At 49.2% G+C, this 27,225-nt stretch overlaps 1 protein-coding gene across 1 annotated transcript in view; it reads left to right on the forward strand.

Moving 5' to 3' along the window:
• The window catches only part of C4_2H1orf146 (chromosome 4_2 C1orf146 homolog), a 351,173-nt gene that overhangs the window by 110,630 nt on the left and 213,318 nt on the right, over positions 1 to 27,225 (forward strand). The window contains exon 2 of the mRNA XM_085602182.1: positions 4,560 to 4,653. Within this exon, the coding sequence (XP_085458308.1) occupies positions 4,560 to 4,653 (94 nt within the window). The remainder of the gene's footprint in view (positions 1 to 4,559; positions 4,654 to 27,225) is intronic.

Raw genomic sequence — 27,225 nt, forward strand, 5'->3', positions numbered from 1 at the left:
AGGTCAAGATCTACCTTATCGATTTTAGATTCCAGTGAGGTGCAGGTCTGATTCATAGTTGCTTCCAGCCGCGAGCACCGCATCCAGCTTGTTTGCCGTCTGATCCGGATTCTCCTACTTCGCCATCTTGGGCTTAGTTGGCTGCGGTAGGGTCTGCGCGCCCCTCGCTCCAGTCCACGTCCGGGTGCCCCCCGACATCAGATGCTATGACAAAGCTCCTATGCAGCTTCACATCTCGGGTGGTTTCACCTCTGTGCCGCCAGAACTCACGTGGTGTTGCAGTCTTTGGCCTATGAATAGTAGATCGTGCCCCTCAATCAGCCAACTGGCCTCGTCCGCCTCCCGCCAGGGACCCCGCTAAAGTTCTTGCTTATAGTTCCCAGGCAGTCGTGCACAGTCCCGAGATCTCAGGGAAGGCTCATCGCCTCGTTCGGCCACAGATACTGCCCATCAGTGCAACACAGACCCCATTACCTCTCACAGGGGCCACCCCGTTACACCCGGGACTAGAAGCTCCACCCAGCAATGTACATCAGGCAGTCTCAGGAAAACGGGGGGGGCCCAGGGGGGAGGTCGGACGTCGTTGCCACACTCAGTCCACAGCACTCGATGTGTCCGGCAGCAGGTATTCCAAGGCCACAACAGCAGGGGCGGGCAGGGCACAGAGTTAGGATCTCATGCAAGGCTTTCAATAGCCAATGGCGAGGCAGCAGCCGCATCCGATGTCCACCGCTGTCCGCCATCTTCCGCGGCCTCGTGGGCGGGCCCGTCCCTGGGCTTGCGTAGCTCCGGTCTTCTCCAACACCACCGCAAAGCGCGCAGGTCCCCGTGTCAGGGATCACATGCCTTGTACCTCCATGTGCCTTGCAGGGGGGCCCCCTCATTTTTCGTGACGCCATTTTTTTTTACAGTGTTTTATATAGCGCCAACTAGACCCGAGACATCGGGTATCAGAGCGCTTTACAGGAGCACCAGTTTCGTTACAGAAGGACACATTCATTTTCGTTAGGCACGGGGAGATTAAGTGATTTGCCCATAATCACGGGATGTTGAGCGTTATTGCCGAGACTCGAACCCGGTTCCCCGACCTCGAGGTCGACCGCTCTAGCCGCATTGCTTTCAACCTTCAAGTTAGTGGCAGAAATGGGTGTGAAAGCAATAATGTAGAATGTGAAAAGTAGACAAAATTCTAAATTCATCAAGGGGTCATTTGTGTAGATCCTTCAAGGTTTTCTTTATAGAAACTAAGAGTGAAAAGTAATAAAGATTGAAAATGAGTTGAAAAAAACAGCCATGTATGACAGATTTTTAAAAGCAATATAGCGTTACATCTATTGGACCCATGTTTAACATGGCTGAAAGTTACTGAAAGCGCAGAATCACAGGATGTTGAGATGATGCTGAGACTCTTTGCCCCCCGCCCCCATGTTGTTTATTGTCCTGGCCTTCCTAACACAAAAAAACTATGATGGGGCCTGCAGTGGCAGTCTCATAGTGCTTTTTTCAGTTAATTTTAGCGATGCTGAACAGCAGATGTGCTGCTAGACAGCATGGCTAAAAGACATTCACATTGACAAGGCCAATAGCTTGTGCATTGCCGAGATCTATTGGATTTGCCAATGCTTGTTTGGTGTTGATGGGGTCTTACTGAACAAATGTGGAAGTGATAGTGAGAAACAGTTGAGGGGCTTTGAAATAAAGTGAGAATCTGGTTAAACGGCCACAGCTGCTGACAGGGGAACTGGAGAACCAGGTCTGAATCTCTGGGTCGGCTGAACAATGTGTGATTCTGGGCAAATCACTTGCACTTCCGCCTGCCAAAGACAATGAATGTTTCATTGTCTAATGAAACCGGTGAACACTTAAAGCGTTCCAATACCATCAGCTGGTGTTAGTAATATGGCAAGATGGAGGATGGAATAAGCACTCCAATAGCATAGGATTGTGCAAAAAAGAAAAGCGGCTCAAAAATTGGGAGTATATGAAATAGTAAGTTAAGTGACTTAAAAATGAATAGGTAGATAAAAGGAAAATAGGTAAAAGATGGATAGATAGATAAAAGATAGATAAAGGATAGCTCTATAGATAAGATAGACAATAGATAACAGATAGATAGCTAGATATATAAAATATAGGTAGATAGATAGTTAAAGGATAGATAATAGACAAATAAAAGATAGATTAAAGATAGAAAGAGATAAAAGGTAGATAAAAATAGATAGATAAAAGTTAGATAAAAGATAGAAAGGGAGTTTTTGTCATGCAGCGCTATAAGTATATAAAGCTGTGATTTTCGATGTCAATGTAAAATATGCTTTCACAACGCCTCCATCCAAAAAAAGGCTGAGTCCATATGTCTAGCATTACCAGACATAAAACTAATGTTTGCATCAACAGGGCTCCTGCTTACTAGAATTACCGACAATGCGCTTTTTTTATATACAGAACAAATATCACATAATCAACCAACACGTATAGGTATTGTAGTGGAACCGATATGTACACAGATAATACGTGATCCTGGGGGTTTCTCCGTCAAGCTCTGTCCTTCCCTAGGTGCTGCTGGGCACCTATGAAGCGAACGCCCACAGGCGCAAAGGATCCGCGCAGTTCAGGCCGAAGGAAGAGGCTGAAAGAGAGTGCCGTCAGTGTTTAGAAATATTTATTTCAGTGTTGTTCATGGGATCTTACAGAAAACAATGCTCTTGCCTTGTCTGGTATGTTGTTCCGTTTTCACATATCAAAGGTAAATGACTGGAGCTTGACATTTTGTTGATGATATATAGTGCTCAAATTGAAAATGCTAAAACACAATGCCATGTGAAACGTCCAACTGCTGTTCAACTATGAAGATTGTAGTTGCCTGTTTAGAACGGATTCAAACTAATATGTGTCCTGTATGTGTGTGCGTGTGTTTTTTTATTCGAGAACAAAAAGTTTCCCTATGGGAAAACAATTGAAGCATGAGTAACAGCAGAAAGGAAAGGCACTTTACCTCTGTGAAAACTAGGTCTGTACAGATCATTGTCCAGCTGAGGGAGAGAGGATGTGGCGTAACACCCAGAGCTGCCCACGTTGGGGCTGGGGAACCAGGTTTGCATCTCTGCGTCGGCTCAACATCCTGTGATTCTGGGCAAATAACTTATAATCTCCCCGGCCTACCAAAAAAATTAATGAATGCTTGTGTAATGTAACTGGTGCTCATGTAAAGCGCTCCAACCCCTTCGGGTTGTTAGCGCTATAAAAAAACTGCAAAAACAAAACTAGCGGGAGACAGAGAGAGGATGCAGCAACAGACTGTGAAAGAACAGGGAGAGAGAGAGCAACACAGAAGGATTGGTAGAGGCAAAATTAAATAATGAGACCGCTCGAGCAGGAAACAAAGAACAGTGCGAGTAAAAACAGTAGTGCTTGTGAAAAACTCTCTTAAAGTAATTTTAAAAAAGTTCAGAAAAATGCCTTATAATGGGCCCTACGTATGTTTAGCAGTAATTGGTCGCTGCTCTCAGGGAGGACGGTAGACAGGAAGAGTCATGATGCACGCATGCCATGGTCAAATGGGGAGAATGAATAATGGAGCGACAAGGGAGCCAACAAATGGCCAGCCTATGGGCACGCTGAAGCCCAGTAAGCACATACAAGAGGTCTCTGTTCAAGACAGCGCATGTGCTCTGTCTTGAGCCGAGACCTAAAAAATGGCTGAACAGAATTGCACTAAATATGTCAGAAAACAAGTTCTTTACTCAGAAAGAATGCTTTTTGTAATTTGATGTGAGTCTGTTAAGTTGTTTTTGAGAAATTAAAGGTCAAAATATAGTGATATTTGGATGCTAGGTCCTGTGGTATTGCGAATTAAAAATATAAAACACTCCGTTCTGGATGATATTTTAGGACATGGGAACTTGATCCCCATGTCCCGAATTTCTTTAAAAAAATAATATACACATGGGCAGGGTATGGGTACCCCCAGCAACAAAATAAATTAAAATACAAAATGTTATGCCAGAGACCCCACTGTACTCCCGCGGAATCCAACGCGGCCTCCCCTGAGGTCCAGCATGACCCAGAGCAGCCCTCCCGTGCAGTCCCACAGGAGTATTGCAAGGACTAGCTTTAAAAAAAAAATGTTTTACTTCCCACCTTACCTGCATAATGAAGTACTCCTGATGTAGGGTACCGAGATCTAAAGGTACTCCCCATGTAATGACTCCTGTAATTGCATGCGAGGTAACAACTTATAACCTTTAATTTGTTTTTTTAAGATTCATTGGTGATATACTGTAAACAGATTAGCTCTCATGAAGTAAAGACCATGGTGATTATGAAGAATTAATAAATCAGATTGTCAAAGTCTAAAACATTTTTTTTCTTTAAATTAACGTGATAACATTTATTTTTATGCTTGGCTATTTGTTATGTCTAAACATCTGGCCTTTTGAGAAAGCAATATACAAATAGGAAAATCACGTTTGGGTAGTAAAAGTTTGTATAACATCATCTCGCAATATTTGATTGTAAATTTAAAAACAATGTGTCTATTTGTTCCCAATTTCATGTAGAATCATGAAGTGGCAGTGGCTTTACAGAATCAGCATCACAGAATTCGATATTCAGATTGTGTGGAACCAGGATCCATAATTTTTTCTCTTTCTGGTATGGTACTCTTTGTATTTAATTTGCAGCATTTAAAAGTGTGTTAATTAATGTCTTATACAGTATGGTTACAGAAAACAGTATTTTTAAAATAGAATGCATACCATTCCAATTAGAAACAAGTCTAGGGGAGAGGAGTTGGCCTAATGGCTAGCATGGTCGACCTAGAATCTGGGGAAACGGGTTCGATTCTCTGCATTGACGCTGAACATCTTGTGATTCTGGGCAAATCACTTAATCTCCCTGTGTTTAACAAAAATAATATGTGTCCTCATGTAACGCATGCTGTGTAAAGCGCTCTGATACCGGGTCAAGTTCGCTCTATATAAAACTCCGTAAAAAAAAAAAGTCTAATCTTATTTTCAATTTATTTAAACTGATGCACACTTCTCGAATTTCAAGCACTAATTAATCAAGCAGTTTAATGTTGAGATCATAATATCGTATTTACATGTATTAGATCACACTTACCTAAAGGCCAACAATAATAGTTTCAGTATAATTGGTCAAACTTAATTGGACTAGGTTTAAATGATAGTGGCAGAACTAGGAAAGATGAACAGGACCACCAAAGGTGAAATAAAGCTCTCGAATACTGAGAGACCACTGACACTAACAGAATGTTGGATTCTAGTTTGTTAGAAAAAAATTGATTCACAGAAGTGTTGTTGGTAGAGAAGACTATGTAGGTTGACAAATCCTATCTCTGGTCAATCACTATGAAGTTCTGCCTAATGATTTTGCACAGACAGTTTTACTTGTAATGGTGGCTTGAGATCTACCCCAACATATACCTTTAATTAATTTAGAAGATGAATGAATGGCACTTAGTTTGTTTGCCACATATGTAGATATCAGGGAGAAATGGTTGCATTCAATCCTGCATACATTTTGGGTCCAGAGTAGGCTAGGGGTGCTACTTATTTGGAAAGATAATATATGGAATTATGTACCATTTAGTATTTCAAACAGTATTTTGCAGACCAAACACTGGAGAAAACATATTTTTGTATTTGAATGTATTCTAGAGGCTGTTTGAGGCTCTGCTTTTTTCCTAAATTCAATTTAGTTTCTTGAGCAGGCCCATTCCCATGTACAATTACAATTTACGTAGTTTAAATGTGTATGCATAAACATTTTTATTTTCAAATGTATATTTACATTTTACGGGTTGTAGATTTATCAAATAAATCTTTTTGAAAGACTGACAGTGTTCATGAAAGTGCTTTGAAACGACATTAGTGGCTCCCCAGAATAAATAAAGACCGTCATATGCTTTTATTTGGAGTTGGGGTCTCAGAAGGGGATTTTAGAAGGCTTTTTCCGTTTTTGCTTTTTGGTTTTGGAGACAGCCATTATTAACATTTCTGAGGAATGCATCTTCATGATATTTGGTAAGTTTAATACAGTTTCCTACCCATGTGTCCTGGTGCATTAAGGGACGGACACGGTAGGTTTAATCAACTTCTTTATTTGTGGAGGACTTTCCGTCTCCTGCTCCACTCTGTTCCCTCTTCTCCACTCCTCCTCTTATGCTCCCTGCCCTTACTGCCTTTTCCTCTTTCATCTGCCCAACTCCAACGTCGTCTTCGGCTCGCCCTGCACGGTCCTAGCGACACTACTCCTCCCCGGTTCATAAAATGTTGTGTTTGCACCTGTTCACAGTTCGTCAGTGAGTCAAGTGGGTCGTCGAAAGGTTCTCTGTGGCCGATATGGAGGGTGAGCTTCCCTTGACTCTTTTGGACTTAACAAGGCCTCAAGTCTTTCACGCTCTTTAGCTTCTCGACCTGAGTCGTCTGTGTCATATTCGGACTCTTCCATCTGGGTGTTGACTGCTGGGTCACACTTTTTGAAGTGTGACACATTCTGAGTGATTCTTTTGTCTTCAGACGCAGCAGTGACCATAGTCCCTTTACGGCTCGTTACACGGAGGGGTTGATTACAATATCGGCTGTCTGTTTTTGTCTTTTGTTTTCGACAGGCTAGCCCTAAGTCTCCTTTCTGGATGTCAGACGTTCTGGCATTCCGGCGAGCATCTGAGTATTCTTTCATTTTTGTTTTCTTGATCTTGTCTATTTCTGCAGGTGAGGCATGATCATATTGGTGAGGGCTTGGACGCAATGCGGTGTCCATGGCGGGTATTCTGGTGTGCGGTGTCCTTCCCAGCATCAGGGTAGCTGTGCATTTATTTCTGGTACTATTGGAGCGTGGTTCGGTATGCTCGTAACACTTCATTTAGGGCAAGTTGAACGTCTCGCCTGGTCAGTTCTGCTTGCTGTAGGAGCATCTTTAGTGTGCCTATAAACCTCTCCACCATCCCATTGACTTGCGGCCCCATGGGGGTGATCTTCCGGTGTCTGAAGTTAAGGTGGCTTGCAAAGTCTGCTAAATCATGTCCATTGAATGGAGTTTGTTTGAATGCGATGCATTATGTTTTGAAACGTAGCATCTTGGCTCACCCTGCACGGTCCTAGCACTGCGCTAACGTACCATGCATGGCGACGCTACACCATGGTCAAGAAAGAACTTCTCATTCTTCATTGATCAGTAAGGAATAAATCTAGGAAGAATTTAATGTTTGCTGTAGGAAAAAAACTGTAGCATTCCAAGATTGTTCTTGCTATACTTAAGTCATCCTAATTCATCATTGCACTCTGTTTTTCAATGGCAGCAGATAATGTCCAAGAAGTGGTACATGGTTACCTTTAACTGAAAATTGTCTCGTAAAAGCTTCATAACAGGAATACTTTTTTAATTGCATGCAAAAAAAGGGGCCAGTCAGGCTATTCATGCATTAATTGTTCTGCTGATGAAGACAAAGTACAATTTACATCAGTGTACAGGATACAAATCTGAAAAGCTTCTCTGCATCCTGGAAGATTCAAGACACAACACCAAAGGACATTTTGGATACTTTAAAATAACTTTAAATCATGCTAGTTATATTAGTCAATATCCTTTCAGAAATTATGTTGATCTACATCGTAATATTTTTCAATTCTTGTCTCATGATGAAGGAATTTCAATAATGCTTTGATTTTACTAAGTATCCGACTCAGCATCACCTTAAGTGAGTCCCCTTCTTATGGTAGTAGACATACAGGAAAAACTTTTGTTAGAGTGTTTTTCAGAGAACTTCTCTAAGGCAAACTGCTGTTGGAGGCCTCTTGCATGTCGCTTATCAGCCAGCCTTAAAGTAGATTGCAACCCTTGTGCTGAGACTATACGAAAGCAATGCAATACATTAAAAACAGTTAAAATATGGCGAATAGGCTAGCCGTGGTAATCGGTGGCCTCATTCACAGGGACCAGTCGGGTTTCATGCCTAAGAGGTCGACAAGGATAAACCTGCGAAGGCTGCATAATTGGTTGCAGGTGATTCATGACCGGGAGGATCCACACTGGGTCCTCTTCCTTGATGCTGAAAAAGCATTCGACACTGTCCACTGGGCTTTCCTTATGTCTGTTATGGAGAAATTTGGATTCGGCCCGGTATTCAGGCGATGGATAGCTGTACTTTATGAGACACCCGTGGCCAGGGTTAGAGTCAATGGAGTACTGTCACTGGAATTCCCAATAGGCAGGGGCACCCGGCAGGGCTGCCCGCTGTCGCCCTTGCTTTTTGCTCTGGTGTTGGAGCCACTCGCCAGTGTGATCCGATTGCACCCCGACATTACTGGATTTAGGAGTGGAGAAGAGGCAGAGACTGACGAACGCATATCTTTATATGCGGACGACATATTATTGTATGACACGAACCCGGAGACGACACTCCCCGCAATAATGGGCTGCTGTGAGACATATGGTATGCATGCGGGATACAAAATTAACTGGGGGAAATCTTATCTGTATCTTGTAGGTGAGGGCGGTGGCCATGTAGTCTGCCCAAGCCAACTTCAGATAGCACGAGACGGTATAAGATACCTTGGGATATATGTTACAACGAACACGAATATGGTGCTGGATCGTAATCTTCACAGGGTGCTTAGGGATTTCCGAGCGGATGTTGAAAGGTGGAAGACTCTGCCACTAACGCTGCTTGGCAGGGCAGCGCTATATAAGATGATAGTGCTCCCAAAATTTTTGTATGTGTTTCAAAACACCTACCAACTCATACCGAGGTGTTTAACAAAATTGATGATCTGCTCCGTACATTTCTCTGGGGAGGGAAGCCACCGAGGATAGCGCTGGCGACGTTGCAACGCATACAGTACAATGGGGGTATATCCCTGCCTGACCTTAGGGCATACTACTGGGCGGCGCACTTAGTTGTTGTGAATGAATGGCAACATGTGGAGAGGGATCACCCCACATACGTACTTGAACGTACTCAGTTTACCAAGCGCCCTTATACACCCTACCTATATGGGGGTAAAGGAGCTGCCCAACTCCTGACTGTGACACGGATTGTAATAGCAGCCTGGAAGCAGGCTGAGAGACAAATGAAATGGGACGGTCGAGTCACTAAGGAAACCCCGCTCTGGGTGGGTAACCGACACCTGGAAATCGCAAAACTATGAGGTTTCCAGCAATGGGACTTGCTAGGTATATCGCAACTTAAAGACATATTATACCGTAAAGAGATGGTTACGTTTTTGCATCTTCAGGTCGAATATAATATGAATAAATCTCAATTCTATAAATATATACAGCTGGCCCATGCGTGGCGAGCGCAACATGTAGACACCACTGGTATTCCCGAATATGCACCGCTGGAGGGGCGACTCCTGATGGGGGAGCTTGTAGAAAAGGCTGTGTCCTGGACATATAGGACGCTCATTAATAACAAACCAGACAGTTTACAAAAGCTGCGGGCTAAATGGGAATCAGAGTTGGGTGAGCTGGAGGACCTGGACTAGGAAATGGCGTTGATGCACCCCCGAGAGGTTGCCATCAAATCTAGGCTCCGGCTGATCCATTTCTGCATAGAGCGTACTATGACAGGGCACGACTGCACCGCATAGGCAGGGCAGAAATACCAGATTGTCTGCGCTGTAGAGCGTCGGCAGGTACATTCTTTCACACAGTGTGGGAATGCTCTCAGATTCAGAGATATTGGAACATCCTGTTAGAGGAGATGGGACTTGTGCTGGGTGAGATGATTCCTCTTAACCCTCAGTTTGATCTGCTGGGAATATCTACTGAAATTGATCTCTCCAAACCCAAGTTGCCTCTGCTTCAATTGGGATTAGTTGTGGCAAAACACGACTTGGCTAAGGCGTGGGGGGCAACGGTGATTCCATCTCTGACAGAATGGAAAAACAGCATGGATATGTATATGTTGGGGGAAAAGATGACATATGAAGTACGGGGTTGCCCCAAAAAAGTTTGGAAAATATGGAAGCCATGGCTCGCACACTATGGGCTTTCACTCTCTGACTCACAATGATCCCCCCGGGGGGGTGCACTGGTTGTGCTACCGTAAGGGGCCCACAGTAATGTATAAGAGTATGATGCAACTATCTGATTGTCGACCACTGTCGTTCATGTATTATGCTGCTGCTACATTGACAATGTTACCACGTTTCGCTGCTCAACGATGTTTTTGTAATGTAATTTAGAAAATGTTGATAAACATATTTATAAAAAAAAAAAACCTTAAAATAATAAGATATCTTTATCTAAACATTTTAGTTTTTTTACATCTAACCTCTTCCTATGAGTGAACTTTAATGCAAGCCCCCTGGCTGAGCAGATGAACAGAGAAGGCCACTTCTTTGTCTGTGGGACCTAAAACTGCAATTGTAGAACATTTTTGCTCGTTGTAATGTGATTATTTTTGCATTGATGTAAAAGCTAAACTCCCAAAGCTGCATGGCTAGGTTTCAAGTTGGTTCCTAGTCAACGCCTTTCAGTAATTTGATGGGTCTATTTTCTATTTGGCTTCAAGAACTACTTTGGCATTTCAAGTCATAATATCCTTTGTCATGTTTGCATTTTGAATCATATTGACCATATCACTGTTGACCTTTTTGATGTTAAAGAATGCTTGAAAGCACCTTCTCCACCAAAAATGGGATTGAAAAGTGTTTTCAAAACTTGGGATTGGTGCAATGGACTTCTTGCTCATTAGCACCTGAATCCCCTCTAACAAGTTTGCTTTCCTTTGCTCTGATCCAAGGGCGGATGTATTTTAAAGGCCAACAGTCCATCCATTTGTATTAAAATTTTACTGGCTGTCTCTGCTAGGCTATCAACAGATCCCAGCTTCACGGTGTGAACCCAAGTCCAATGAAAATGGTGTATCCTACCTTTCACCGGAAACATTTGTATTCCTATCCGGGCATAATCGAGAATGTTGGGGTGAGGGTGCATTAAAGCTGGATTTCTTGGATTGTTACAATGATGATGTTGATCTTCGAGAATGGGTGCTTCCTGATCCCTTACTGAAAGACATCATGTAACAGGCTATGATGAGAATTATTTTTTAGACACTTGTCTTCACCTGTTTTGAGATGGAATTGCATATTTTTTTGTTTTCCAGAGTTTTGCCATTTTGTCGAATGTAGAGCCAAAAAATAATTGTTTTGACAATACCATTTGGTGGATCATTCAATTTTGTCAGAAGTCCATTTTTCATTCTTGGACCTAAATATTTCTATGTGCTACCACTGCAGCCACACCAATGAGTGCTGCCGATCTCATATTATTACATCTGATGTTTGAAAATCTACTTTTGTGTTTCCTCCATTATTCCGTAGCAGTCTTCATCTCGCATCATCTTATAGAAGAATTGAAAGTCTGCTATGACTGATGTTACGCTTAGAACATGATGGCCTGTAATACTTCATTGGTGGTTGTATAGACCTTTTTAAATGCTCTTTCTACGATGTCTGGGAAAACTATATCTTTTCTGGCCTTGGATGGTTTGCCTGCTAAGGTAAGAAACATGATATCTTCTGTCATTTCTTATTTGCCCTCTACTGGTTTATCTTTGTCAGATAGCAATGGAAAACTCAGGACATTACAAAAGATCTAGAAGAAAGCAGAATCAGCAGAATTTATTTGAGCACCACAAAAACCTCATACAAATGTTGAATGCCAAATTCTACGAAGATTAATGAATTTACATCCGTCCCAAGCCATGTTTGAACACTGTGCCAACACCATTGTTACGACCAAAAATCTCAATTTGCAAACCACATTCAACTCTATTGGTGACTTTTTCCTTTAAAATAAATAAGCCGTAGTATAAGAGAAAATTTCCAAGGAACCTAAAATACTTCTCTCATATCTTTCATGAAAGACCCAGGAATTTATATTCTGCTTCCAATAAACTCAAAACCCAAGACATCTTACAGATCATCTCCTCTATATAATGACTTTCTGCACATGGTGGAGGGGGGTGGCTCGTGGCTCCTAACACGGCTACTTCTGAGAGAGGTTTATCCTGGTAGTTGTCGTCTCGGCACACTGACATGTGGGTGGGGGGGGATGTATTCGTTCAGGGGAGGGTTTGGGGACAGCGCATTGGTAGGTGGAAGTGGCCCAGATTGTACTTGGACGTGGTTTTATATGCGGATGGCGGCCACTGGCCAGATGAACATTGTGGATGTCAACTGTGTCTGAGTAATGCAATAAAAATTGTTTTTGCAAAAAAAAATAATGACTTTCTGCACATTGCCAAATAACTGTATCTCTAGTCGAAAACTTCAAGCAAGACATCTCCAGTTTCATACTCAAAATAGTCAATGCATTGCTTTACAAAGACATCTTCTTGTGTGTTCTAAAGCAGGACAAATCACTCAATTCTTCATGGAACCAAACCTAGATCCTAGTGATCTTCAAAACCTCAGCCCAATTTATGAACTTCCTTTCTTGGCAAAATCATTGCAAAAGGGTTGCTATGCAACCAATTCACTGCATTTTGTTAATAAGGTCCTAAACTCACTCCAGTGTGGATTCCACTCTAAATACAGTACACCACACACTCCTTCACACCCTGAATGCCCCAATAAGTGTAAAAGGAACTGTGTTAAATGGATCAAATCATTGATTTCGTCAAGAACTCAGTTTGTAAACCTAGACTACGCACCCATGAAGGCACTCATGTGGTGCCCCTCCTCCCCCCTGGCATCCAAATGCACTGTGTGCCAACCACATGGTGCTTGGCAGATGGTGCATGGATGTGCACAAAGTGCTCAAGAACACTGTGCTGCTGGCGTTTTTAAGGGCTGCAGCACAAGCCGCAGTGTTATTGAGCACATTCCAAACGCCGTGCTGGCGCTCCTATTGTAATACGGCGAGTGGGACCTCCGACTCCTTGTCAGGCGGTACCATTTCCAGCTGCGATGGCAATCAGCATCGTAATAAGCCCCTTAGGAAAAATACAAATCATTCAGTCTATACAATACCAATGAGACTGATTTTAGTAGTGATTAGACTTAAAGGTTGTAGAGATGTATGATGTAAAATTATTTGTGTTTTTCTGGTGTTCATCCCCCAGTATTTCTGCCCATGGTTCTGCCAAAGGTTTACGCCTTTTCGCAACCTTGTCCTCCCTCTTCTGCTCTGGCCCAGCAGTTAACATTGTTTTCCCAATCTACTATTAGGGTGCCCTGTGCTGTCCTCCATCTTAGAGCTATTCTCCGCTTAGCCAGTAAGAAGGCCAGATCCACAAATCTATGCCCCATTCGTTTGGCTTTGGGCCTTGGGAAGAGTCCCAGTAGACCCACTACCGGGGAGCATGTCATACTGCGAGCTAAGACCCCATTTACCGACTCCACTATCGTGGTCCAATACCGCTGGAGTTCTGGGCAAGACCACAGCATGTGGTCGAAATTGGCATCCATCATTTGACATCTAGCACAAGTCTGGTCATCTTTCTTGTATATCACATTCAATTGATGCGGTATGAGGTATGTCCTATGTAAAATATTCAGTTGAATAAGTTTGAAGGCTGCATTCCTTGACACCTTTTTTGGGCTTCCCAGGACCTTCCTTCACTCTTTGTCAGACAACTGCATACCCAGTGTGCCCTCTAATCTCTCTTGCGTTCGCGGCAAGGCTGTCAGTGACATCTTGGTTATTGCCAAATTTAGCCATTTCACCAGGTGTCCCGCAGACCCAAGCGTTACCATCGCCTGTAGGGCCCCATGGGAAGCAGGTTCTCATGTGCCGCCGCCCTATAGCTCGGCCAGTGCCCCCCTTATCTTGTGGTAATTTAAAAACTGTCCCGGGTGTAGGTCATGATATTCCAAAAACTCATCCAGTGGAAGCAACTCACAATCCTGATAACAATCTCCAACAGATAGAATTCCTGCTTCCTCCCAGCCCCGTAGCTGACCCTGTGTGAGAGGAGGGCCCATTCCCATCTGCGGTATTCCTGTGAGCGGTATGTTTGGCGCATATAGTGACACATCTGGTATCCGTCTGACATATCTGTCCCAGCACGCCACTGCCACCCTGAGAAGCACATCTATATTTTGGATCTTTTGTCTTGAATTGAGTATCCTGGCAAGCAGAGCTCCCTGGGAGGAATGAGCCGGCAGCATTAATGTCTCCAATCCTTTCCCATCTAGCCATCTGGCCAGCCACTGGCGTTGAGCCACCAAATAATAAGCCTCAAAATCGGGTTAGGGGCAGTCTTGGAGTTTGCAGGGACACCCTATTGCGACGACCGTCCCACACTAGGTCTCTCAACAATGTGTCAAGGGTTTTAAACCAGCTCCTCGGGATCACTACTGGAAGACTGACCAAAAAATACAGTAGTCTTGGTAGAATCACCATCTTCGATTACGCCACTCTGGCCATAACTGGTAATTTAAGCGGGCGCCAAAAGGTCACATTCGACCGCAGGGATCTCAAAGATCCCCCCAAGTTCCCCTCCAGCAGATCCGCCTTCCGATGATGCACCCGTATTCCCAAGTATTTAACTAAGCCTGGAGTCCACTCTAGGTCCAACAGGAGGTCCGGTGATCTATTAGAGTCGGCTTTTAGCAGGAATATGCAAGTTTTTTTGGTGTTGATCCGCAGTCCCGTCAGATCCGCAAACTCCTCCAGTATTCGCAGCACTATTGGGATCCCTTGAGATCCGTTGCGCAAATACACTAAGATGTCATCAACGTATAAAGAGACTATATGCTCAGTCCCATCGAGCCATATTCCGATGTTCCTGCTCTCCTGCCTAAGTCTCTCCGCCAATGGCTTCATTGCCAGGGCAAAGAGCAGTGGCGACAAAGGACACCCCTGCTTCGTTCCTCTGTTGATAGGGTATTGGTCAAACACTGTGCCACCCGTACGTACTCTAGCCCTAGGACTCGCATATAAAAGACAGACCTATTTCAGCCAGTCATCACCCAACCCCATCTGACCCATCACCGCCTGCAGAAAGTCCCACGGCAAGGAATCAAAATCTTTTTCCAGGTCTACAGCCATCACTTCTGCGTCCGTGAACATCTCTAAATCACGATGGAATAGCATGTGGTACAACCACCTTAGATTAGTGGATGTTGAACGGGAGAGGATAAATCCGTTTTGGTCAGTGTGGACCAGGCTCTGTATCTCAGGAAGGAGCTGGACCACGATCACCTTGCTAAGTATCTTAAAGTCAAGGTTGAGCATGGACAGCGGCCTATAGTCCACTGTGCTCGCCACCTCCTTCTTAGTTTTCAGCAGAGGGATCACCAGTGCCCACCTGACCGATGGTGGAAGCTGACCCTCTCTCAATGCTGCAGCGTACATTTGCTCCAGTCTCGGAGCCAATATCTCCATGAATTATAAATAAAATTTGTCCGGTAGGCCGTCGGGCCCTGGCGTTTTCCCCCTTGCCATTTCTCAGATTTTCAGATCTGATTTCTTGTAGGGCAATTGACAGCTTCATGGTTTCCCTAGCGTGCTGATCCAGTTCTCGCTGTCCAAACCCCTACAGGTAAGTGGTCAGCCTGACTCTCTGTACCTGCCCCAGTTTCCCGTAAGCTGCTCGTAGTACTCCCTAAACGTGTCGTTAATTCCCTTCGGTGAGTATATCACTTGTCCGTTAGGGTCTAGGATGTTAGCGATCGGTGCTCCTCTGCCCTCCGGCCTGATCAGCCATGCCAATAGCTTCCCTGCTCTACCACCCTCCACATGTTGCTGTTCTCGGTAAGCTTGGGAATCCAGCATTCTTAACCTATCCCAGGTGGTGCTATAGACACTCCTTACCTCGGCAAGGTGACTCCGAGTAGCAGCCCTCCCCCCCCCTGCCCCCAATCTCCCTATCTAGCAACAGTATCTGGGCTTCCAGGGATTCAAGTGCTTGGTTGATTTCCTTCCTAGCCCCCACTGTCTGTCCCATGCATTGCCTGCTACCTTAAATGCGTCCCACTCTATCAGGGAGGAGCTAGCTGTCCACTGATTCTTCTCAAAATCTGTCATTATATCCCCGGAAAGCGTTTTTTGGAAACTGTCATCGTCCAGCAAATTGGGATCCAGTCGCCACAGTGGTATAGGGGCCCTGTAAGGGGGGGGGGGCGTGGCGAACTGCATCAATAGGGGGCTATGATCAGAAATGGATCTCCCCAAGTATTCCGCCTCAGTCAGCATCGAGGCTAACCTGTCAGAACATAGAAACATATCTAATCTGGTATGCAGATCATAAAGGGAGGAATACTAGGAGTATTCTCTCGTCTACGTGTTGTGTACTCTCCACACATCCATCAATAGTAGTGGACCCCAAAATGAAAAACAACAAACCCATCTGTAAAACTCCCAATCCCATGAGCAGCCTGACAACGGTCAGCTGCCCAAACCTGTAGCAACACATTACTTCTGGTAGAGCGCGGTACCTTCTGGTGGGGGTGGAACCAAAAGGGATCAAGTACTTTTAAAGATGGCAGAAGTTCTGTCCGGTCCCACTTTTAGTGCGGGGGCAGTCCCTCCACCCCTCACACTCAACCAGGTACTCTACTCAAACACGGTGTCGCCATTTTATATTATCGTGGTGAGATGCCGCCGTTAAACAATGCCATCTGCCGTGCGTGGGGTCAGCTTTGGCAACTATATATCATTCCCAGAATTATCATCCGAGTTGGAAGAGTGGTACACTTGATCCGAAGAGGAGTCTTTATTCTGTTCCTGCTCCTTGGGCGACAGCAGACGTGTCCCCGCTTGTAGTGCAGCCTCTCTTTCTTGTTGTGTCTGAGAGGTGGTAGGCCTCCCGAGCGTCCTTGGCTTCTTGGGGCGACATTGTCGACTCTTAGCAGTGCGTTTCTCCCCTTTCGTGCCCAGCTGTAATCTGGACATGGACACAACTTTCCCGTACGCTTCCAACCAAGTCCAGGCATCCTCTGGTGTATTGCAGAAGTGGGCCGTGCCGTCTAGTATAACACGGAGCTTCGCCGGAAACAGCAATGAGTATTGCAGCCCTGCCTCCCGGAGGGCCTTCTTGACTCCTATGAAAGAGGCTCTCTGTGCCTGTACTCTGGTGGTAAAGTCCAGAAACATGGGCACTTTGCTGTTGTCCAAGACATATGGACCATGGAATCTTGACTGTTGCAATATGGCATCTCTGTACCTGTAATGCAGTAGCTTGGCCACCACCGGTCGTGGGGGCCTTCCGAGGGCCGGTGCTCGTCCCGGCACCCTATGCGCCCTCTCCAGTGCAAAGAATTGAATTAGCGTGCCAGACGGCATCACCCCCTTTTTTTTTTTTTTTTTTTTTTTTTTTGAAAAACCTTTATTTAAAAATCAGGACACAGCTATTCAGCCGACAACCCGGAGGTTCGGCAGCATCGATAATTAGAAACAGTGATGCGTCCCCAGTACAGTACAAAGAGAAGTGCAAAGGTTCAATTTTAAGTAAACACAAAAACTCACAACAAACCCCAGCAAGGCAAGAACACTAAAAGCCCATGGTGAGAGCCCCCAGGGGAGGCCGGACCCCACTCATCTACCAGTTACAAGATAGTGTAAGGAGGAAGAAGGGGGACAGCAGAGGCCCAAATAGTTCATAAACCAGACTGTGCTGGAAAGAAGGTCAGGGGGAAAGCTGTTCCTCGGGAGGTTCCAGATCAGGGACAAGACATATTCCCCCCCTGTATTGATTCCATCGCCCCCAGATGGCGTGCCACTTCCGGGGGCGGCCTCTAGAGCAATAGACCGTCTTCTCCCTAAACATGCTCCAGTCCATGTTTTCTTTCCACGCAGTCAGAGTGGGGGGCCCCGAGGAGCCCCACAATCGCGCGATATCCCTCTTAGCGACCATGTTACCCAGAGTCACCCATTGGGTCCGCGCCTCATCAAGGTCAGTGGGCCCCCAGACATTCAGGAGACAACACCGCGCCTCCGGCTGCACAGCAATGCCCGTCACCTCCCCCATAACTGCATGGACTCTCCTCCAGAATTCCACAATGACACCACACTCCCAAATGATGTGCAGGAAAGTACCCACCATACCACACCCCCTCCTGCACAGGCCGTCCTCCGAGAACCCCATGTGGACCAGCCTTGGCCCCGTCACATACACTCGGTGCAGTATTTTAAGCTGCACCAGCCTCAGACGCGACGGGATCGCAACCTCCTTAGGAGAAGAAACAGCTGACTGCCAGTCCTCATCATCCAACTCGAGGCCATCCCTAGTCCACTGGTCCCTCAGCCCCAGAAGCATGTCCGCCCGGACGTTTATCAGTTTCTTATATATGAGCGAGATCGTGCTCTCGGGCATATGGCCATCAAGGACCCGGTCCTCCAAAGGGGAGGACTCAGGCACCTTCTCACCCTCCACGAGGACTGATCGGAGGGCGTGGCGCAGCTGAATATACCTGAAATACTCGGAGGGCCCCAGCTCATACTCAGTCTGCAACTCCTCAAAGGACTTCACCTTCCCCTTATGCAGCACATCACCCACCCTGGAGATGCCAATCAGGTCCCACTTATCAAAGCCTTTTGAATGCCAAAGCCTTCCCAATCTCTCCGATTCAAACAACGGGGTATCGAGGGTGAGCCTATCCATCCAGCCCAGCGAGTCAGTTGCCATCTTCCACACCCGCACTGCCACACCGGTGGGCCCCGTGAGGGACGAGTCTAGGGACCGCGAGTACAACGCCCTGTAGTAGTTACCACCACGCAGCAACCACCTGTCCATGGCATACCCAGGGCTGAGGGCAGGGCCATAAAACCCATGATTGATCGCGCTCAGCTGTGTGGCCCAATAGTACCGTCGGATGTCTGGGAGCGCAATGCCCCCGTCGTACCATGGAAGCGTCAACTTTGCAATAGCAATTCGCGGCCGCCCATCCCACAGCAACGTCCTTTGGAGGCCTTCGACCTCCCGAAAGTATTTGGCCGGCACCCAATCCAAGGTATTCTGTAAGGCGTAGAGGAAGCGGGGAAGAGACATCATCTTGAACAGGGCCGCACGCCCAACGAGGGAGAGCGGCAGCCTCCGCCAACCTTCAACATCGCGCCTCAGGCGTGCCAGGGGGGGGAGCAGATTCTTCTCATAGCGCACAGCAGAGTCCATGGAGATAAAGATCCCCAAATACACGAAACCCTGCTGGGCGACCTGTATCGAACATGTTCTAGGGATCGGTGGAACCTCGCCACTAAGAACATACAAATACGATTTGCTCCAATTGATGACGAGACCCGAGTTCCTACCAAAAGATGTGAGTACGTCACAGACCACTATAAGTGACTTCTTAGGCGAGGCAAGATACAACAGGATATCATCGGCATAGAGCGAAATACGGTCCTCGTGTTCAGGCGACCACCGAAGGCCCCGTATATCCGGGTGCCAACGTATCCACGCAGCCAGAGGCTCAAGGGCGAGGGCGAACAACAGAGGCGACAGGGGGCAACCCTGCCGAGTACCCCTCCCAAGCTGAAACGGAGTCGACGCCCGACCATTCACAACAACACTAGCTAGCGGCCCCTCGTACAGCAACCTCACCCAGCTCACAAAACCGCGTCCAAAGCCGAACTTGGCCAGCACGGCCCACAAGTATGCCCACTCCACCGTGTCAAAGGCCATCGTGGCATCAAGAGACGCCACTATAGCCGGTTCACGCAGCGTGCCCGCCCTGGCGATTACGCCATGAAGACGCCTAAGATTCAACGCTGTGTTTCGGTGCGGGATGAAGCCGGATTGATCCGGGTGGACCAATTCGCCAAGTACCCTAATCAAACGGGTCGCCAGGAGTTTAGCCAGAATTTTCGGCTCCGCGTTAAGAAGGGAGATAGGCCGATATGAGGCGCACTTATCGCGGGGTTTACCCTCTTTGTGTATGACCACAATCGACGCCAGTCGCTGATCCAACGGGAGGGTCCCGCCCCCCCCGCGCCTCCAAAAACATGGCGCGCAGGTGAGGGGCGACCCTATCCGGGAACAGCTTGTACAGGTCGATCGGCAAGCCGTTCGGTCCCGAGGCCTTACCCGAGTTTAACGCGCGGATAGCCCCCGTTACCTCGTCGACCGTTATGTCACCATCTAAATCGCCCCGATCTATAGCAGAGAGGCAGGGCAACTCGATATCACGGAGGAGGTTACACGAGTCCTCGGGCGGCCTATCCGACGCAGAGGCATAAACCCTACAGAAATAGTCCGAGAAACACTTTACAATCCCCTCAGGTTCCACAATCGCCTCTCCCCCCTCTCCCGTCAACTCTGGCACCACTCTATTGACCCGTTCTTTTTTGTCCAGCCACGCCAGGAGTTTCCCTGCCTTATCACCAACATCATACAATCGGCCCTGCTGTTCCCTACTGAGGGTCTTAGCGGAGTTCGTCACCAGGTCTTTATACTCAGTTTGCTTCAAACAAAGCTCATGCAGTGAGGACTCCGTAACCTCCCCCTCCATCGCTCCCTCCAGAGCCGCGATCTCCTCCTCCACCTGCAGAACCTCGCCATCTCTCCGCCTCTTGGCAGCCACTACTAGGGAGAGGGCTTCCCCCCGAAGCACGGTCTTAAAAGCTTCCCACAGCGACACTGCCGAGTCCACGGTTCCCTGGTTGTCCTTGAAAAAATTATCTACCTTCTTTACCAGGGCGCTGCGCATCTTAGGGTCTCGGAAATACCACGGGTTGATAGGGGCCACCCTTCCTCCTCCCTCCCGACCTAGATCCAGCCGGATCCACACTGGCGAGTGGTCAGATATACCGCGCGCCATGTGCCTCGCCTCGGATACCAACGAGGCATGCGCGGCCAGAGTGAGCAGGTAATCAATCCTGGAAAGGCTACCATGTGCCCCGGAGTGGAACGTGTATTGGCTCTGTGTGGGGTGCCGGAGCCTCCAGCAGTCTATCAGGCCAAGCGTGTCTAGGAAGTCTGGAAGCCATTTCTGAGCCCCCCCTGTGTCTCTGGGCGGGTATCTATCCAGCAGGCCGGAGCCAACAGCGTTGAAATCCCCTCCCACCACAAGCATTCCCCCCGGGAGATCCAGCAGAGCCCTACTCAGATCTGCAAACGTGGAGGCCTGCAGGGCCGGCGGGACATAAACCGAAACTAAAACCAAAGTCCGTCCTTCCCACCGCCCCGCCACCGCCACAAACCTCCCCCTATCATCAACAATGGTGGAATCCACCTCAAATGGCAACGAGGCTCTAACTAGGATGCCCACACCCCTGGACCCAGATGAGAATCCCGAATGTGCAATGAATTTATACCCCTTCCTATTCAGGGCATAGCACGAATTACCTATAAGATGCGTCTCCTGCAGCAGGGCAACATCCGGCATTGATCGTTTCAAGAGTTGCAAAACAATCCCCCGCTTAATGCGATCCCCCAAACCATTAACATTCCAGCTTATAACACTTAAGCCCCTATCCCCCATCCTCAAACGGAAAAAGGCCCACCCCACACCCGAGGAGCCACCATGGAACAGCCCTGGAAATAATCATCATGCCTTGCAGAAATAAACCCCCCAACAACAAACCCAAAATCCCTGAAACTCCCCCCACCCTGCACCCCTGCTGCAGCTTACAAAGCCCCCCCAACTTGCAGTGTGCCTGTCGCCCTACAAAACCAAAAGTCTACAAAAAGTACCCTAAGGGAGGAAAAGAGCACCCCTCGTCCTCCCGCAACCCTCCACAGTTACTGCACTCTATGCAAGTCTTCAAGTATAGTCAAATCAAGTCAGACCGGCTCCGAGATATCAGCCCTGTCCATCCCGGCCACTGTCTCCATCCTCGGCTATGTCGTCCCCCGTCCGTCGCCGGGGCAAAGCGTCCAGCCATTCGTCGGCCATAACAGGAGAGTCAAAAAAGAATGTCCGATCGTCGTGCACCACCCGCAGTCTGGCAGGGAAGAGCATGGCATACTTCAGGTCTCTTTCCCGGAGCCGCCGCTTCACCCCCAGGAAGCCCTGTCTCTGCCTCTGCACCTGCTGGGTGAAGTCCGGATAGAAATTCACCGACGCGTTCTGGAAGGGGACCGGGCCCGTCACCCTCGATGCTTGCAGGATAGCGTCCCGATCTCGAAAATGAAAGAGCCGGGCGACAATCGGCCTCGGCGGGGCACCCGCCTTGGGCCTCCCGCCCGGCACTCTATGGGCCCTTTCCACCGCAAAGAACTTCCCAAGGCCCTTAGGCTTCAGATGATTAAGGACCAAGTCCTCAACAAGCAGGTCAACCGAAGCCTCATCCGAGAACTCCGGGACCCCGATGACGCGAACATTGTTGCGCCTGGCCCGGCTCTCAAAGTCCTCCAGCCGGCGGGCGACGAGATCACTCTCGGTCCTCAGCTTACGAACCTCGGTCTGCAGTTCCGTAACATCATCAGTGAGGCCCGTGGTCTTGAGGTCCAAGCTCTTAACACGTTCATTCGTTTTGCCCAAGTCCGCACGGATCAGGTTGACATCCACCAAGATGGCATCCACCTTATGCGCCAGGGCCTCAAACTGTCTCCCAATCGAAGTCTGCATCCCTTCGAGCGCGCCCATGACATCCTGCAGGGAGAGCTCCGGGGCCACAGGCGAGTCCTCCTTCTGGGCATCCGGCGCCTGGCTCGATCCACTCGGTGATCCCTTCTGCAGAGCATATCGGTCCATGCTGTTGACTTGGGTATAAGTTCCCCGCCTGGTAGACTTAGCCTTCAGCCGATCCCCTTCTGCTTTGCCCGTCATGATTGACTCCAAGCAGGTCGGTTCAGTTAAGACAGGTCCCTCTCAAGGAAAGGAATAAGGAGTGATCAGTTCTGCCGTGGGCCGCCAGAATAGCCTGCAGAGCGTCCTTGGGGTAATAAAGTCACCCAGAGCTCTCCAGTGGCAGGGCTGACAAAGGGAGCGAAATCGAAAGTGAAAGAGCGGGGACCTCCGTCCGACAGTTCACACCTCGCCTGGCCGTTGTTGTTCAACTAGGAGACGGGCATCCAGCCAACTCTAGCCCCTGGCTTCCCCGGGAGATAGGCCGCAGTCTTCCGCCAGGCGTAGGTCCGGTTCCCGGTGGGCGATCCGACCGCGGGTAGCATCAATCGCCTCCCTGACCAATCATCTACACGATGCCATGCATACCGACAGGATTAGAGACAGGATAGTCGACGGAGGGCGCGAGGGTCTCGGGAGCTCTGAGCTCACACGGCCATCTTGGTCAAGCGCTAGGCTCCTCCCCCGGCATCACCCCCTTTTAAGCCACGATTCGGGGAAAGGACAACATGTCTGTCCCTTCCATTTTCTCCGGGATCCCAACTATTCGAACGTTGTTGCGCCTATTTCTCCCTTCAGAGTCTTCCACCCTCAGTTCAAGCTCTGTCACTCACGTGGTAAGTTCATCTAGCCGTGCTGTTCCTTGCTTGTGTTCCAGCGCTAGCTCATTAAGAGAATTCTCCACCTCTGCAACCCTATCCGCTAGTTTATGATCTGCCTGGAGAAGTCCCAGCCCAACTGACACAGCTCCTATATCCTGCTGCAGTGCCAGTTTGGTGTCCGAGATCGTCGCCAGTATTTTATCTAGGTGGAGATGCAATGAATGGTCTTTGTCGGCCGCATCCCCATTGTCGTGTCCACTGTGTTGAGTGGAAGGTTCCCAGGTGCTGGGCTGGGTATTCCCAGTTTTGGACTTTGTGCGTTCCATTTGGTTTACAGGGAGTCTGGTCCGGGAACCAACCCTGTCAACAGGCAGCCCCTCTGCTTGTCAGGCGTGGCGTAAGGTTCCGGTGCCACTGGGGGCCAAGCATGCATCGCCGGTGCCTTCTCTCTAAAGTCTCCGGCCCCCTTAAGAGTCCCAGGGCCCCGCGCAGGCGGGACGCCAACAGAATACGCCACTGTCTCCCTCAGTGCTGTCAATTGAAATGCCAACAGGGCGGGGTCACCTCTGTAGAGAGCCACCCGGACTCTCCTGAACAATGTAGCACCATACATGCATCCCTACACCCCTCGGGGCGGGCTCGTCCCGAGGGGATAAATAAACGTGGGCGAGACCGCACGTGGTCTTCCAGCCCAGAATAGTATACTGGTGTGAGAGTGTCCTTTACTTCGCACAGCGACAGTAACTGCGACACCAGGCCGCACCACGCTACACTGGCGACGAGGCCGGTCGTGCCCTCGTGTGCTCATCGGCAAGCCCGGCTCGTGTGGAGCCCACCCGCATCGCCGCTGCCCCTGGCGCTCACCTGGTGCTGCAGGGAATTCGCGGAGCCCACCCGCATGCTGCCGGCGAAGAATCTGTGGCCTGTGACGCTGCGCGTCATCCGAGGGGTGAGTGGCTGCCCGGACGCCCCCGTGCTCTCCTCTGCTTCCTGCCCCCAGCGCTGGGGTCCACGTGGGTGCCTCTCCTCGCGCTGGCTGCCGGCTGACTCGGCCGATCTCCATGAGGGGGCCTTGGGAGAGCTGTCCTGATCCTGCCTGCCTGGCTGCTCGCTCGCACCGAGTGAAACACATTTGGGACATAATAAGGCTAATAGCTCCACAAGTGAGGGGAGAGTGGACAATAAAGCACCATTTGAAGGAAAAAATAAACGGTGGATAGCAACAATTATTGGCAAAGCCAGACAAGTGTGGGCAATATTACTTCCAAGCAAGGGACAATTACAACAAGCATTGGCAAGGCCACCCAACTAGGTGGGGAAAAGACTACCCTGAGCCGACCACGCAGTGGTAACACCACAGCCACGCCCAGTACAGCCGCACGATGTCCACGGTGACTGCAGCAGGTGCAGGCGCACCGCAAGCAGGTGGGTCCAATCAAGGCGCCGGCAACAATCCACCGCCGCCACTAGTGGTCTCCCACACCGCAGTAGTACCGCTGCCACCGTTTAGTGAGACCTCGGATCCGGCCACAGCTGCGCCAAGGTGGAAAGCTTGGGTAGGGCGATTAAACCACTACTTTAAAGGGACCCGGGAGACCGATGGGACAGTTAAGCGGTCACTACTCATTTACTATGGCGGGGCCGAAATCTACGACTTATTCGACACGCTTCCCAACACAGGGAACGACGATGATTACGACGCAGCGGTTGCTGCGCTGAATGCGCATTTTGACCCCCAGCTCAACCCTGATTTCGAGAAGTTTAAGTTCCGGAGGGCGTGGCAAACCGACACGGAATCCTTCGACATGTTCTACGCGCGGCTGCGCCGGCTGGCCAGCGCGTGCCCCTTCGTGGACCAAAGAGTGGAGATAAGAGACCAGATCATTCTAGGCTGTCGCTCCAAGCTCCTACGATAGCTGATCCTCCGGCAGCCAGGAATCTCGCTGGATGAGATCCTCGTGCTTGCCCGGTCCCATGAGTTGTCGGATGCCCGGGCGGAAGAAATGGAGGCGGCCCTCCACGCCCCCGTGGCTACGGGGTCGAGGTTCAAGAGCACACCCATTAAGGAAGAAAAGGTGGAGGTGATCCAGCGACGTCCCGCGACTCCCCGCCAAGCGCCGAAACCCGCACCAGAAGGGTCGTGTGGGTACTGTGGAGATGACCACCCAGCAACGGCCATCTGCGGGGCGAAAGGGAAGGCGTGCTCCCGCTGTGGAAGGATGAATCACTATGCCCGAGTGTGCCAGGGCGGGCGATTCCGACAGCCGTCGTCAAGACCCAGGTTCGGGCCCCAGCAAGTGCGCCAGATCTCGCATGAAGAGCCGCTGCCGAACCAAGACCACCAGCCACAGCCGCGGCCCCCAATATATGAAGACGAAGACGACTAGGTCTTTGTGGTATCGTACGTCAGCCGGACAGGCTCCCGGCGAAGGCTGCCGCCCATGTGTTCAGTCTTGGTGGGAGACACGAAGATACAAGCCCTCATAGACACTGGGGCCTCGGTCAATGTGATGGACTCTGATCAATATGACCGGCTGTCACCGCGACCTCCCCTGACGCCATCCAGGGCGCGCATATATACATACGGAGGGACGGATCCTCTTCCCCTCCGTGGCGTCATCAGCGCCACCATCGCCAGCGGGGAATACTCCACTCAGACACAGTTTCATGTCACGGAAGGCAAGAAAGCGACGCTGCTCAGCTGTCATACGGCGGAAGACCTCGGTCTAGTGTTCTTTGCAAACCAGATTCACGAGTCCCACGCCGAGGACATACTCAAAGAGTTCCCTACACTCTTCACCGGCCTGGGGAAACTCAAGGGCAAGAGATTCAAGCTGCACATAGACCAGTCTATATGGCCGGTAGCCCTCAGGCATCGGAGGGTGCCGTTTAACCTACGCCCTCAAGTGGAAGAGGAGCTGTGGAAGCTCGAAGAGCTGGACGTTATTGAGAAGGTGTCTGGCCCCACGCCCTGGGTGTCCCCGCTGGTCGTGGCACCCAAGCCTAAGCAACCGGGGGCCATCAGACTCTGTGTGGATATGCGGCTACCCAACACAGCAGTGAAAAGGGAGCGGCATATCACCCCTACGATGGACGACATCGTGGCGGACCTCAACGGGGCGAAATGGTTCTCGAAGCTAGACCTAAATGCCGGCTATCACCTGCTGGAGCTAGACCCGAGCAGCCGGTACATTACCACATTCTCGACTCATGTCGGTCTCCGGAGGTATAAGAGGCTAAGCTTCAGAGTCTCTTCAGCGGCGGAGGTCTTCCAAAATGCGATCCGTGAGACCCTGTCCGGGCTGCAAGGGGTGATCAACCTCAGCGACGATATCCTGGTCTTCTCTAACACGCTAGAGGAACATCACTCCCACCTCAGGGCCACGCTCAAGAGACTGGCAGAATGTGGGTTCACACTGCATAAAGCAAAATGCTCTTTCTACCAAGACAGCGTGGACTTCTTTGGATACACCTTCACTCGGGAAGAGCTTCTGGTAGACCCGAAGAAGGCCGAGGCCATCAGAGCCGCCCACACGCCTCGCAGTCCAACTGAAGTGAGGAGCTGCCTTGGGATGGTTACAGCCAGATGAGGCCAACAGGTCGTTACAAGGAACGTGTCGAGTTTCAAGGCAGTTGTGGAAGTGGGCACAGATGGGGAAGAGCCCCAATCCCGATGCCCTCCTCCGGATGGGGGTGCCCCGACGCATCCCGGCGGAGTGCTGTCCACTCCGGTGTCCGGCCAGCGGTCACCCCAGGGTGGCGAGGACTGTCAAAGACCCACTGGTCCGGATCCAGTCGAGAGGATGTCACCGACCGCTCCGCCGCCCAGCTCCCCGGCATCATACACCCGGAGCCAGAGGCCTGACCTCTGTCCTAACCCGATCCCCAGTCAAAGACTGGCAGACTTTGTATAC

The sequence above is a fragment of the Triturus cristatus genome, chromosome 4_2 (genome assembly GCF_964204655.1).
Source record: "Triturus cristatus chromosome 4_2, aTriCri1.1, whole genome shotgun sequence".
Classification (NCBI taxonomy): domain Eukaryota; kingdom Metazoa; phylum Chordata; class Amphibia; order Caudata; family Salamandridae; genus Triturus; species Triturus cristatus.